Below are 15346 nucleotides of genomic sequence, written 5' to 3' on the forward strand. Positions count from 1 at the left end.
CAGGTACCAGGCTATTATGGACTGAACTGCATCCCCCCAAAATAGGTGTTGGAACCCTAACCTGTGGATGTGATCCAGTTTGGAAATAGTTTTCTTTGTTATGCTAATGGAGCCATATTAGTATAGGGTGGGTCCTAAATCTAGCCACTTCTGAGTTATAAGAGGAGGCGACTGAATACACATGTGAGAATAAACCGGGAAGACAGACACCATGAGAGGATCGTCTACAAGCCAAGGAACCAGAGAACACCCAGGGCTACTGCCAAGGAAGGAATCGACACAGCCGAGACCCTGATTTGGACTTTTAGCCTCCAGAATGTGAGAAGATAAATGTCTGCTCTTTAAAGCCACCCACCTGCGGTATTTCTGGGAGACTAAAACATAAGCCCTCTGCAAAACCATTACGATGTTGGGATCCTCAGGATGAAAGAGCCACCGCCCCACTTTTTGGAGGGGAGCACTGAGGCTTAGAGAGCTGAATGACTCTCCAAGGTCGCACTATGACCTGTCTGATGATCCACGGCCCCGCCTCTGCCTCCCCAGAGTGCAAGCTCAGTGTTGCAGAAGTTCAAGTTGGTGGCATGACAGCAAATAGCCAGAGCAGCTGAAACCTAAGGAAGGGTCCTCACTCTTCTGCCACAGTCCTGGCTGAGCACGGTGCCTGGGGAGGCAGAGGCGGACCCGCCTGTGCCTGCCGTGGGCAGGGTGCTCACCACGGCCCCTCCCTCAGGGCTACTCTGCCCACCTCTCTAGCTCTCAGAGCAGTTTCTCTTTCTGGGCTCCCCTCATTCTTCTGCTCCTCCTACTATCCCATTTTGTACACACTCTCATCTTCCAATGAACTTTTTCTCTTCTGAGAATCAACCAGTTGCCATCGAGTTGATTCTGACTCGTGGCACCCCTATGTGCGCCGGAGCAGAACTGTGCTCTGTGGCTGATTTTCTCAGAAGGAGATCACCAGGCCTTTCTTCTGGGGCACCTCTGGGTGGGCCTGAACCACGAACTTTCAGTTAGCAGCCGAGCATATTAACCATTTGCACCACCCAGGGACTCCAATCTTATACTAGGGCAGTAGACAAACAACATTTGAGATGAAAATGAACTTCGCCACCATCCTTTCAGGGCTGCACCGAGGGACGCTGCAGTCACATGCCGAGAGCACGCTGCTTAGCAGGATGGACACCAACAAACACCGTTTTTACCAGAACGCCTTGGTTTCTTTACCTGCTACTTTATCTCGAATAAGTTTTGCAGACTCAACTTCGCCAATACTGCTGAACAGACTTCGTAGCTCATCCTGGGTCATGTTCTGAGGGAGATAGTTGACAATTAAATTCGTTCTCCCGATATCATCCCTGCAGTCTTCGGCCATGTGGTCTTCATAACCATTAGACATGGTATTTTTTAAAAAATCTGCAAAGGAAAAAAAAAAAATTAAGTAAATTCTAAATGTTCACACTGCCATGCAGCGAGGCAAAACTCACAGCTGCACTTACACATACAACGTTTTCTCTTCAAATGACAGATCCAACCATTTCTGCTATGAGGGCTTCGAAGAAACCTACAAATCACTTCAGTACCAAAGCTCCCCAAAAAGCGGCTGGGTGGTCTCCCAAGAGCTTTCCAAATATTTCTTACTGCTTTCTCTCATCTCCACATCTATGACTGATTTCAGCTGGATACTGAGGGGCCTGCAGCGCACGCCCTAGTACCCCAATTCCAGATACTGGTCTGTCATCTACAGGCAAGCCAAGGCCGTCAGACCCAGTCCCCTGCACCCTTTTATTCCAACATAGTGACGGAGGTGGGAAAGAGGTTAGGATTCTTCCGCTTGTTGAGGGAACTCAGTCTTCATTGCCGTAGGTTTTGGGACTCCTTTAGCAGTCTGCAGAAGTCTTTACTTTCAGCGACCAAACATCGAGTCCAGCGAAGTTTCAGAGAAAAGTCCAGATCAGTGCAGCTGACAGCACCCAGTCCAACCCCTGCTCTGAAAGTACAACTCTCACTGGGCGTGCAGCTGGCTGATCCAGGAGGTTTGTCCACCCATTTGCCCCTCATCGTTGGTGTTAGCTGCCATTAAGTCAGCCCCGAGACTCATGGCGACCCATGCACAACGGAACGAAATGCTGCCTGGATCGGACTGCTGTGATCCATAGGGTTTCCTCTGGTTGATTTTCAGAAGGAGATCACCAGGCCTTTCTTTCTACTCCATCTTAGTCTGGAAACTCTGCTGAAACCTGTTCAGCATCATAGCAACACGTGAGCCTCCACTGACAGGCGGGTGGTGGCTGCATTTGAGGTGCACTGGTCAGGAATCAAACTTGGGTCTCCCGTATGGAAGGTGAGAATTATACCACTGAACCAACATTGTCCCCTGCCTAATCGAAGGGGTCTACCCACCTGCCTGCCCCTCACCTGTCTCAAAATATGCAGTCTGTTTACCTCTGTGGGTGTGAAAAGCATCACAGGAGAAAATGTTCCTCTGCCTCCCAGCCTGCAGTCTCAGTGGTGGCCCCCCAACTTTCTCCAGATCTCTGTCCTCGCTGCTCAGCTCTGCTTCATGCTCAGGGCCCAGTGCTCACGGTTATGAGCATTCTGCCTTCTTTAAAGCAGCCTTGCCAATGGTTCCATAAAGTCCGAGCCCCTCTCTTGCAGAGATTTCCCACCCAGCCCTAGATGAATGCTAAGAGAGTGGTAGGTATGGTTTCTTTTTCCCTTGTGGAAATGCTTCAGATCCCAGGCAAAATTCATGCAATATCCCACAATTTCTTTTATTATTTGAAAATATTCTATGTTCCCTGATCTTTATAAAGTAGGTTAGCATCAAAGCCATAAAAGAAAAGATTGGGAAGAAAAGACCTGGAGATCTGCTCCTGTAAAGATCACACGCAGCCTTGGAAATCCTGTATGTCAGTTCTACTCTGTCCCACAGGGTCACTATGAGTCAGACTCAGCTTGACAGCAGTGGGTTTTGGTACTACTACCCTTTGACTCAGTGCTGCAGCAATCTGTTCGGCAGAAATCCTTACATGCTTGCGCAGGGAAATATGTGTGAGGAACACACTACCCTGCGGCTTGTAAAAGTAAAAAAACTAGATACAATCTAAATACACATTAATGGGGAGGGTGTTAAATACCAATTTTCAGTAGAAAGCATGGGACCACCAGCAGTAAAGAGTTTAATCGTGAAAAACTCGACGAATCAGTTAAACCTACTGTCTGCAGCCATGGGACTTTAAAACAAACACACAAACAAAAACCGATTTGCTGAAGCCTAAACCGCAATGTAAATGTTAACGCTGAATAATCCAACTGCATACTGAAGTTTCCTCAAAAGGTGATTCCAACATTTCTCTTCTTCCTTCCTGTTTTTCTCTCCCTCCCTCTCTTCAGCTTTCTTCTAAGAGCCAAGCATCTACTCTTCTGCCTTCTCTCAAGCCTTGCTTTTGGAGATGATCAACTGGACAAAGGTGACCCCATTCTTATTCTCCAGAGTGGGGTACTCTCTATGCCTGGCAAAAAGGGAACCTTCTAAAACAGGGGTTGGCAAACTACAACCTGTGGGCTAAACCAGACCCACTGCCTGCTTTTATACGTAAAATTTAATTGGCACTAAGTCCCTCTCATTTGTTTATATATTGCTATGGGTTCTTTTGCATAAAATGATAGAGTTGGGTGGCTGCAACAGAGACCTTTTGGCCCACAAAGCCTAAAATATTTACCATCTGGGGTTTTTTAAACAGAAAAAGTCTGGTGAACACTGTTCTGTAATGCAAAACTATAAAACCTGTAGGAGTAACTCTTAGTGAGGTTTGGTTAGGCAAAAGGTTTCTTAGATATGATACCAAAAGCCTGATCCATAGAAGAAAAAACTGGTAAGTTAGATATCATCAGAATTAAAAACTTTTGCTTTGCGATGAGAATTAAAAGCTATTACAAATCATGTATATGAAAAAAGCCTAGAATCTAGAATGCATTTTTGGAAAAAATTCTCAAAACTTAACAAGAAAACAAAGAACCCAATTTAAAAAATGGCAAAAGATTTGAACAGACACCAGAGAAAATGTATGGATGGCAAGTAAGCATGTAAAAAGATGTTTGCCATCAATTGTCATTAAGGAAATGCAAACTAAAACCACAATGAGATACCACTACACTCAGGATGGCTAAAACAACACAAAACAAAAAGTGAACAATACCAACTGCCGACAAAGATGTGGAGAAACCACAACTTTCATACGCTGCTGGACCCAAAACCCAGTGCCGTCCAGTGGATTCCGACTCATAGCGACCCTATAGGACAGAGTAGAACTGCCCCACAGAGTTTCCGAGGAGCGCCGGGCACACTGCTGGTGAGGATGCTAAAGTTATATAGCCACTTTGGAAAAGAGACAAGCAATTTCTTAAACATACATTTACCACAGGTTTCAGCAATTGAACTCTAGTATTTACCCAAGAGAGAAAACTTGAGTTCACAGAAAAACCTATACACAAATATTTATGGAAGCTTTATTCATAATGGCCAAAAACTGGAACAAAGCAAATGTCCTTCAACCCACTGACAAATAAACCGTGGTATTTCATACAATGGACTGCTGCTACTCAACAATAAAAAGCTACTATCAGCTCGTGAAACTTGGATGAATCTCAAATACATTTTGCTAAGTGAAAGAAAACAGACTCAAAAGGCTACATCCTATATGACTCCATTTATGAGACATTTTGGGAAAGGCAAAACTCTGGAGATACTGAAAAGATCATGGGTTGCTAGGGATTTCAGAGGGGGGATGAGTAAGTGCAGCCCAAGGTGTGTTTGGAAACCCTGGTGGCATAATGGTTAAGCGCTATGGTTGCTAACCAAAAGGTCGGCAGTTCAAATCCCCCAGGCACTCCTTGCCAACTCTATGGGGTAGTTCTACTCTGTCCTATATATAGGGTTGCTATGAATCAGAATTGACTCGACAGCAATGGGCTTTTTTTCTTTTTAGACGTGTTTTAGAGTGGTGAAGCTATTCTGTATGATACTGTAATAGTAAGCATGGGATATTATGCATTTGCCAAAACCCACAGGACTATGTAACACAAAGAGGGAACAGGGAACCCTCATATAAACTATGAACTTTAGTTAATAATGTATTATCATAACAATATATAGTAAGTTAATAGTAACATATCAATAATGTAATAATACATGTTAACAATAACGTATCAATATTTGTTCATCAATTACAACAAATGAACCACATTAAAGCAAAATGTTAATACGGGAGAAAACTACGTACAAAGAGGGGATATGTGGAAACTCTGGACTATTCAGGGTCCCTGGCTTATACAGCTGGTTTGTAGTCAGCTACTGACTCAGATATTAGTGCTGTGAATCCACCCAGCTGGACCATCAAAGAAAGGCCTGGAGATCTCCTTCCGTAATATTGTTGTTAGGTGTTGTCGAGTCAGTTCCAACTCATAACGACCCTATGAACAGCCATCGCAAACCCTATGGAATGCAGTTCTACTCTGACACGTGGGGTCACCATGAATCAGAATCCACACAACGGCAATGGGTTTTTGTTTTTTTTTTTTGGTCTGTGCTATCTGCTCGAATTTTCTGTAAGCCTAAAACTATTTTAAAGAATAAAATCTATTAATTAAGAAAAAAAAAAAGGTGACCGTTTCACTTGGAAGCCCTATCCCACAGCCTACCGGCTCCTCAGGACACACCTGTCAAGGCCGAGCGGCCCCTGCAGGCGGAGCCCGTGACACCTGGTGAACTGGCAACGACAGAGAAACCCAAACCACGACAGCACAGCAGCTTCAGTTTCGCTGCCACCTCGCTCTCCAGGTCCCTTCCCTTGACCTTTTCCAAATCCATGTTATTAATCCTGGACCAAACCAGTTCTGTCCCTCAGGCTCCAACCACAACCAGGCCCTCACCACCTAACAATAAATGATTCCCAAGCCGTAGAAGTCTCTGTCCTTCTCTCTCAGCTCGTGAGACCACTGTCTCTTCCTATCTAAGTACAAGTCCTACAGACACCTCCAAGTCAACAGGGTTGGCCCCAGCAAGCCAGCTCCTCCCTCTGATTTTTCCTGTCAATGGAACACCACAAGGTCCTGGTGGCACAAACGGTTTGTTCTTGGCCACTAACCAAAAAGTTGGCAGTTTGAACCCAGCCAGCACTGCAGAGGAAAGGCCTGATGATCTGCTTTACAGACAAGAAAAGCCTGCAGAGCTCAGGTCTACTCTGTAACACATGGGGTCACCATGAGTCAGAAGGACTCGATGGCAGTGGGTTTCTTTGGATTTTGGGATCAGCGCCCCCGTAGGCACAGAGGTTACATTACGTTACTCCCAGCCACGGTGTTAATAAGCGAGAGGGCCTGGACTCAAACTGTCGCTCCAGAACAGTGGCCCTTCATGACTGGGCCCCTACCTGCTCCTCCAGCCTCACTCTCCACCCCATACTCCTTTCCTCCAGCATCCCCCCAAATTCCCCTCATATCTTGGATGCCTTTGTTTCGGCACCCCATCCCAAAGAATCAAAGTCCACTGCAGAGAGCAGAAAGGGAAACTCAAGTTTAGCCAACGATCCCACTGATGTGGAACTGTTCCAGTAACAAAACACATCCCAGACAAGTCCTGTTGGACCCTCTCTGAGGATTTCGCATGATCTTAGTTGTGTGTGACTTGGGTGATACTGTTCACATCTGTAGAACACCGACTACGCATATTAAAAAAAAAAGTTGCTGTCGATTCCAACTCATGGCGACACCATGTGTGTCAGAGTGGAACTGCTCTCCACAGGGTTTCCAATCGCTGATTTTTTGGAAGTAGGTTGCCAGGCCTTTCTTCTGAGGTGCCTCTGGGTGGACTTGAATCTCTAACCTTTTGGTCAGCAGCCAAGCGCATTAACCGTTCACACCACCCAAGGACTGCACTACGCATATAGGGAGGATATATATGCGACATGAAAACATATATAGGTGGCACATATATAAACCAGCAGCAAGTCTGGTCTCCATTAGGCATGCATGAGAACTGGTCTCATTTTAAAGGCACAGAACATGCTTCGTAACTGCTTGGGCCAGAACGACAAAACTAGAACAGTCAAATATATCCTCAGCTTATTAAAAAAAAAAAAAAAAAAAGACAGACAAACTGGAACAGTAGAGAGCAGAGGACTCCCTGAGACTATCACCCTGAGACGCTCTTTAAACCTAGAGCCGAGCCTATCCTGAGATCACCTTTTACTGAAACAGTAGAGTGGCACACAAAATAAAGGATATTACCCGTAAGACTGGTGCCCTACTTAAAAACCATCAGTATGAGACCAAAAGGTCAACAATTACTCAAAAGCAAAGATGAGATGTGATGGGGGCAGGGAAACTAGAGTATTGGAAAGGGAACAAACTGAATACAATTAAGAGAATGTTGACACTTTGTGATAAATGTAACTAAGGTCACTGAACAAGTTGTGTGGAAATTGTCAGATGGGAACCTAACTTGCTGTGTAACCTTTTACCAAAAACTCAATGAAATATTATATATATATATATAAAAAAATATATATATATATATATATACTTTTTTTTATATATACGTCTCCTCAGATTTGACCTCGATACTTCACACATCAAATGATTTCCAAGGTCCTTTCCAGATGTCAAATGCCAAGTTCTTCAAGGTAAAAGTCAGGAATTAATAAAGGTCACCCCAGAAATGCTCTGAGGCCAGACAAACAGCTGAACACGCCTCCTGACCCAGTTATAACAGCCACAGGAGGCGAGGGCTGGGGGACACATCTTATTCTTCTCCCCTTCCCACAGCCCACGGGAGGGGTGGGCTGCTATGGAGCAGCTCCAGGGAAGTTGCAGCAATTCCTTATCAGCCAGGTTGAACAGCCTGGGGACAACAGATCAGGTGCAGCCCGGAGCCTAGTCCTGAGGTGGCTCAGGGGACCAGGCCAGCTCCCCAGCCCTGCTAAGACATCGGGCTTCTTTCTGGCTAGTCAATGTCACTTGAGGGCTCTCGCATGGAACTGTAAAGCAGCAGGGCACAGCAAGACAACCCAGTCTTTGGAGTCAGACAAGCCTGAACTGCCCCAATACTCATTGTACTGCTAGTCAGTGGAATTATTTAGCATTTAAGTCCTTATCTTCCCTGAACTTCAGTCTCCTTGTCTGTAAAATGGGGGTGTTAACACCTGGTTCCCATCACCCTTCTGTCAGCATGTCATACTGTGGTGACGTGTGTTGCTGTGACGCGGGAAGCTATGCCACCTGTATTTCAAATACCAGCAGGGTCGCCCATGGTCGGCAGGTTTCAGAGGAGCTTCCAGCTAAGACAGACTAGGAAGAAAAACCTGGCAATCAACTTCTGGAAATCAACCAAAGAAAACCCTATGGATCACAGAATACTGTCTGGGAGTTTGACTCACTTTGGCACCTCGTCAGGAGGGACTATTGCTGGAGAAGGACATGCTTGGTAATGTGGAGGGCCAGCAAAGGGGAGCAAAATCCTCAGTAAGATGGACTGGCCCAGTGGCCACAACAATGGACTCAAACATTCCAACGAACATGAAGATGGTGCATGACCAAGGAATGTTTCATTCTGTTATAAGTTGGGTCGCCACAAGTCGGAGCTGAATCGACAGCAACTAACATCAACCACCTGCTTCACTGTGCCCAGCCTGTTCCTGTCACGCAGTAAATACACACATTACCAGTGAGGTACATCGAAACCCTTTTTCCTTGAGACCCTGGCAGTCACCCACACCTCTGATGCCCTTTCTAATGGGCCTGGGTCCCACAGAAGCCACAGCCTGCTTACACCAGCCAGGACTCAAACAATCGCAGCATGTTAAGTAACTAGACCCACTGCGAGGAACATGGAAGCTCTTGTTCATTTTTCTTCCCTGCTCAACCACTGATAAACCACGTGCGTAAACAAAAGACAACTGCCAGCGAGTCAATTTCGACTCATGGCGATCCCATGTGTCAGAGTAGGTCTGTGCTCCATAGGGTTTTTAGGGCTATAAACTTTAAGATTGTCTGCCTCTGGGTAGGTTTAAGCACTTAACTGTTTGCACCACCCAGGGAATCCTAATCATACCCATAACCTTGGCCAAATCAACTGACCTCTTACATGCTCACTAGCGACAGGAAACTTATTCAAGTCCCATCCCCTTACTCTCAGCTGAGACAGCCTGCCTCCTACTTCAGTAACAAAACCAAGGTGACCAGGTATCTCCTGATTGCCCTGCCTCACCCTTCTTCAACCCTCCTCCTCTCCTGAATTACTTCATTTGGCGGCACAACCACACTTATCCCCTAAGCCACTTGACCCTCCCACACCTAATCAAGCACCAAGTTCTGCCACTTTTACATCTGAGCTATTTCTCTCACTCTCCCTTCATCTCTCTGCCACTGTCCCTGTTCAGGTCTGCATCAGGTCTCCCACGCACACAGTTCAATCTCAGTGTCTCAAACCCAACTGCACCTTCTCCCTCCAAACCACTCCTCCTGTTTCTCCTCACGGTCACATGTCTTGCCATTGGGTCATTCTGGACTCATTCCTCTCGGGTGAATCCTTCCTCTGTTATAAACGTCCCTTTGACAGGTGGTTGAATCCACTCACTTTGGAGCTTCTTTCTAAGCCTGTTGTTAGCTACCGTTGAGTTGGCCTCTGAGACTTATGGTGACGCCACGCACAACGGAATGATGCTGCCCGGCCCTGGACCATTGTGATCCACAGGGTTCTTGCTAGCTGATTTTGGGGATGAGATGATCAGGTCTTTCTTCTTAGTCTACGTCTGGAAGCTCTGCTGAAACCTGTTCAGCATCATAGCAATGCGCAAGCCTCCACTGACAGATGGGTGGTAGCTACACGAGAGGTGCACTGGCCAGGGCTTGAACCTGAGTCTCCTGCATGGAAGGCAAGAATTCCACCACCGAGTCACTACTGCCCCTCTTCCAGCCCTAAGCCTCTGTAATCCCCACCTTCCCCCCGCACAGACTGAGCGCCAACCACGTGCCAGGCACAGTACGAGGCAATGGGCAGATAATCATTTCCAGTCCCAACCCCTGAGGAGTTGAGGCTATTACCTGGCTCCCACCTGCAATGGAGGTCCATCCTTGTTCTTTCCCAGCAAAATAATCTTCTGGGATCACCTCCTGACCGTGCCCAGAAGCCCTCTACCACCTTACCCAGCATACTTTTCTAGGTTTAGCTCCAAGTTCATCTCCCTGACCCTCTACCTGGCCAAATGGGTTCCCTCACCCCTTCAGAGTCTCTTGTGTGCTTTCCTCCTCTGTTACGCATGCACTAACCAAAAAGCTAGTTTAGGCCCACTGAGAGGCATCCTGGAAGGCCTGGTGAGCTACTTCCAAAAAATCTGCCATTGAAAACCCTGTGGAGCAGAGTTCTACTCTGACACACACGGGGCTGCTGTTTACTGCACCTGGGAATCCCTCCCCACTACTCTCAGCTCACTGTGCCCGGTCTGAATACCATCTCTTTCATTAAAAGCAAAATCCAAACAATGAACAATCATTTCTTTCAGCCCTCTCTCGATGCAGTCAGGGCCTGCTGCTTCATGCTTGTGTTGTCTCACGTATTCTTTTTTTTTCCCTCCGATTTAGGTTGTAGATTCCTAAGGAGGCAATTTTTTCCACTTCTCCCTACTCCCTATGACAATGAATGAACAGTGAAACTATTTTTTCAATCTATCAGGATGTGGCCATTGACTGTGCCAATTCGCGCTGAGGTTCTGGATCGGGCGGGGACAGACCAGATCATCTAAGTGAGTCCTCCGCACACATGCAGACACCAGACCAGTTGCCGCTGAGTGAGTTCTGACTTCTGGTGACCCCACGTGTGTCAGAATAGAACTGTGTTCCATAGATTTTTCAAGAGTTGAGTTTTTTGGAGTAGATCTCCAGGCGCCTCTGGGTTGACTTGAACCTTCAACCTTTTAGTTAGCAGCCAAGCATAGGAACTGCTGCACCACCCAAACAAACAAAAACCCTAAATGCATTGCCGTTGAATCAATTCTGACTCATAGCAACCCTACAGGACAGATCAGAACTGTTGCCGCAGGGTTTCCAAGGCTGCAGTCTGTACAGAAGCAGACTGTCACATCTTTCTCCCATGGAGCAACTGCTGGTTCAAACTACCAACCTTTCGGTTAGTAGCCAAGCGTTTAACCACTGCACCACTAGGGTTCCTTTTGCGCCACCCAGGGACTCCTATATACAGACACGGACGCTGCCCTCTGCCACCTTTCTGCTTCACTCATCTATCAATGGCGTTCTAACAGGAAATGCACTGAACTTGAGTGAGGTGTTTTCCTGTCTACATTCACGTACTAAACCGGTCCTTCTCCTGTCGTCTCTGTTCGCTTAGTGACTATTCACCCACCTGGTCACTCAGGCAGAGGACAAGAGTTGTCTTCCCACGTCTGTATAGTAAGTCCTGTGTCTTTCGCCTCCTAAATGTGTTCAAACCTATCCCCTCTCCTTCCCTACCACTATACTTCTGGGTCATATTCACAACTCTTCCTACCTAAATGAAAGCAATCATCTCCTGGCTAGTTTTCTGCCCTTCAGCGTTATCCCCCTCAAACTCTTCCTCCTCTGTGCAAATTTGACTCCCCGACTTTGAGGACTAAAAATGTTCAGTGGCCACCCCTGGTCTAGCCTCCAGGATAGCCCCCAGGCTCTCTGCACAGCAGGCGCAGCCCTCTCAGGATGCTGTTCAACCTTCTCACCTTAGTCACTCCTGCCAAAACTCACCTCAACCTTCTTGCCCCTAAAGTACCTAACTGAAATTTTTCCACCTCTGTGCCTTCACCTGAGCCCTTCCTGCAACCTGCAAAGATACTTCCCCAGTATCTTTGCCTGCTAACTCCTCTCTGTCCCTCACACCTCACCTCCTCCAGAAAGCCTTCTGTGATCTCCTTCACTTGTCAATGCTTGGTTAATGGTCCCCTTTTCTGTGCTTCCATATCAGTGCATAACTATTGCCTCATTTTCCAGACTGGACTGAAATGACCTACGCATACACGATACCCCATGTATACACTGCTGCCTCCCCAGAGCCTAGCGTGAGGCCTCGGATACCCTGGCAGATCAGGGAGAGTTGGTTAACCGGGGGCAGCAAGGCTCACTTCCCTTCTAGAAGCTGGTTTCCTCTGGTCTGCCGCCAACACACACAGCCTGTCTGCCTCGCTGCTTCACTATTGCCATCTAGGGGTGACAGGTAGTAACTGCACTTCTCTCACCACTGAGCTTTAATTTGATTCAAAAACTGAATGGGGTAGGAACACAAGGAACAGCTGATGCTGGTGGATGGGGGTAAAGGAAGCGTGGGAGTCGGAGGGGGCTTCAAGTCCTGAGTGGGCACTGCGCTGGGCCATGCAGGCAAGAGGAAGAGATATCCAGGAGGAGGAGAGCAGTCAGTGGGAGCAAAAGGCCAACAGGGTCAGAGTTTGGGGTCGGGGCAAATGAGGTCCAAAAAGAAGGGAGGGTTAAAGTGTGAAACACCTGGAATCCCCAGCTCAGGGCTCAAGACATTATCTTGTAAGCCACCCAAAGACGTCAAAGCACTTATAATTATGTTTTTCCACCCAATGACTTTTAATTGGGAATGATGTGATCAGACCTATGTTTTAATATGACAACTCCTGCTACAGCGTGGATAGAGCGTGGATGGAATGCAGGAAGATAGATGGTCACAGTGCGAGAAGCAATAAAGCAAGGGTCAGGAAGAAGGCATTTTCATAATTCCCTCTCATATCCCACTTGCTGGTCCCTGACCTCAGACTCAACGTATCTCAACTGAAATTCTGCCCCCGCTCAAGACCAGCCGTCAGCATAAACACTATTTGCTTCCACATTTAGAGATGTTCGTGTGTCTCAGCCTCTTACTGGACCCAAAGGTCGTGAGATTTTATAACGGGTTCCAGCAGAGCTTTGCACACAATTGATGCTCAATGACAACTAAACGCAATTCCTGGAAACCCTGCCTCTAGGGCTCTCATGAACCCTTGTGAATACAGGTAGTCCCGGACTTATGACGTATTAGAGTTACGACAAACTGCACTTACCATCAACAAACTGCACCTACCATTGTCTGTCGTTCTGCTTTTTTTGGCACATATTATTAATGTGTACTACATACAACGTTGCAGCACATAATTTGCTGTTGTTATTCTCAGGTGCACACTTGCAGACATTCAATATTATGATTTACAAGGATACCGATAATAAAAGGCAATAATGATGAAAACTTTAAAAAAAATGAAATATTCAACATACATCAGAACTGACTTACGACAGAGTTGTCAGAACATAACCCCTGTCATAAGTTGGGGACTACCTATACAAGAGCAATGAAACCCTGTGGTTAAGAGTAAGAACTTTTGAGTCAGGGGCCCGAGTTCAAATACTGGTTTGGCCATTTTACTGAGTGAGATTAGTCATATCAAGTGACTCAACTAAGCCTAGGTGCTTTCATTTGTAAAATGGAAATTATAACAGTACCTACCTCACAGGCTGGAGATAAATGTCCACGGAGTCTTAAGCACACAGTACATTCTCAATAAATATCAGCAATTATTTAGAACGTCATTTATTCAGTACCTACCATGCACAGGCCAGGCACAATGCTAGGGGCTTCTCAAACTGTTTTCTCAAATTTGCACAAGAATATTCTTGTCCTTCCCATTTTACAGACAGGGAAACCAAGGCTCTCACAGTTCAGCTTATCCAAGCTCTTGGGAGCCTTGAACACCAGGGCATAAGAGTGAAGGATGGGGTTTGAGGGACTCAGTGGAAGATCATCTAGTCCAGTGGTTCTCATCCTGGGGTGGTTTTGCCCCCATGGGGATTTGGCTATGTCTCGAGGCATTTCTGAGCCTCATAACTGAAAAAGAAGGGAAGGATGTTATTGGCATCTAGTGGGTAGAGGAGACCTGGTGGCACAGTGGTTAAGCACTGGGCTGCTAATCAAAAGGTCGGCGGTTCGAACCCACCAGCCACTCCACCGGAGGAAGATGTGGCAGTCTGCGTCTGTAAAGAATTACAGCCTTGAAAACCCTGTGGGGCAGCTCTACCCTGTCCTATAGGGTCGCTATAAGTCAAAACTGACTCGACGGCAATGGGTTTTTTTTTTGGTGGTTAGTGGGTAGAGGCCAAAGATGCTGCTAAGCATCCTATAATGCACAGGACAGCGCCCCACAAGCAAGAATTATCTGGCCCAAAACGTCAATAGTGCCCTGGTTAAGAAACCCTTCTCTAGTCCCATCATCCTCCCCAGCTTCCCACTTCTTGTAGCATAAGCCATCGGCTCCCACTAGAATACTTTCAGTCAGGGCGACTCTTCCTCCAGGGGCAGTGCAGCAGAAGTTCTTCCTCACCTGTCCTGCACACAGTAGGTACCAGAACCTATTTTAATAAGCCTAGTAGCAGAGGGTACCGGAAAAGGAAGCCAGAGCATCCATGCCCCATTGTTCAAATGCGTGCAGTTTGTGTTTTCAACACACATTTTACAAACCCGAACATCCCACGCCCCATAAACAGCTTTGTTAGAGATGGCGCTCAAAAAATACATTTTCCTGGGACTCCCGTACACACCGAAAGGTTTGCACACTTCAAAAAAGACCCCAGATCGGTCGCTGGTCTCTGACAACGACCACAAAAGAATCTGGAGGATTTCCCGGGGGAGCGAGCTCGGAGGCCGCGGGCGACCTCAGTGCGCAGACCGCGCTCACCCAACTCCCCCGCCTCTGGCTTCACTCTCCCGCCCCCGGATCCCGGGCTCCCAAGGCTGCCGGGCCCCAGGCCCAGCGCTCGGCCCCGGCCGCGGAGCCTGGCCGCCAGGCGCGTGCCCACGCCGTGTACCCCCTCGCCCGCCCCTCGCGGCGGCCGAGGAATCCGGCCCGGGCTCTGTCGCCAGCGCCCACACCGGCCGCCCCCCGCACACCCGCGTCCCGCGCGCGTTCCTTCCCGGCCCGGCGCGGCCTGGGCCTCGGCCGGTGCAGGCCCGCGGACGCCCGGGGCCCGGCCAGGCGAGCTCAGGCCTGCCGCGGCCTACCTCGCGGGGCACCGCGGAAGGCCCCCGCCTCACCTGGGCGCGGGCGGGCAGGCCCGGGGCTTCTCCGGGGCGGGCGGGCGGCGGCGGCGCGGCGCTAACGGCTCCGCTCGGCCTCGGTAGCGGCGGCAGCGGCGGCGGCGACGGCGACGAGGCGGCGGCTCCTCCTCAGCGCGCACGACCCGCTCCGGCCCGCGGCGCGGACACGCCCCCCCGGCGCGTGCACCCATTGGTCAGCTCCAGTCACGGCGCGCTTCC

General features: G+C 48.1%; 1 protein-coding gene across 2 annotated transcripts in view; it reads right to left on the bottom strand.

Moving 5' to 3' along the window:
* ELAVL1 (ELAV like RNA binding protein 1) overlaps positions 1 to 15214 on the bottom strand; it is a 50914-nt gene extending 35700 nt beyond the window's left edge. Inside the window, exons 1-2 of one of the 2 annotated variants that reach the window (XM_003421283.4) lie at positions 15125 to 15214; positions 1225 to 1413 (exon numbers count right to left, since the gene is read on the bottom strand). In XM_003421283.4, the coding sequence (XP_003421331.1) occupies positions 1225 to 1396 (172 nt within the window). In that variant the 5' untranslated portion in view covers positions 1397 to 1413; positions 15125 to 15214. Of the gene's footprint in view, positions 1 to 1224; positions 1414 to 13642; positions 14787 to 15124 lie in introns of those variants that run through there. The other variant, XM_023540499.2, reaches the window with a different exon arrangement.
* Positions 15215 to 15346: the final 132 nt, after the last annotated feature.

This window comes from Loxodonta africana, chromosome 3 (assembly GCF_030014295.1).
Source record: "Loxodonta africana isolate mLoxAfr1 chromosome 3, mLoxAfr1.hap2, whole genome shotgun sequence".
NCBI classification, from domain to species: domain Eukaryota; kingdom Metazoa; phylum Chordata; class Mammalia; order Proboscidea; family Elephantidae; genus Loxodonta; species Loxodonta africana.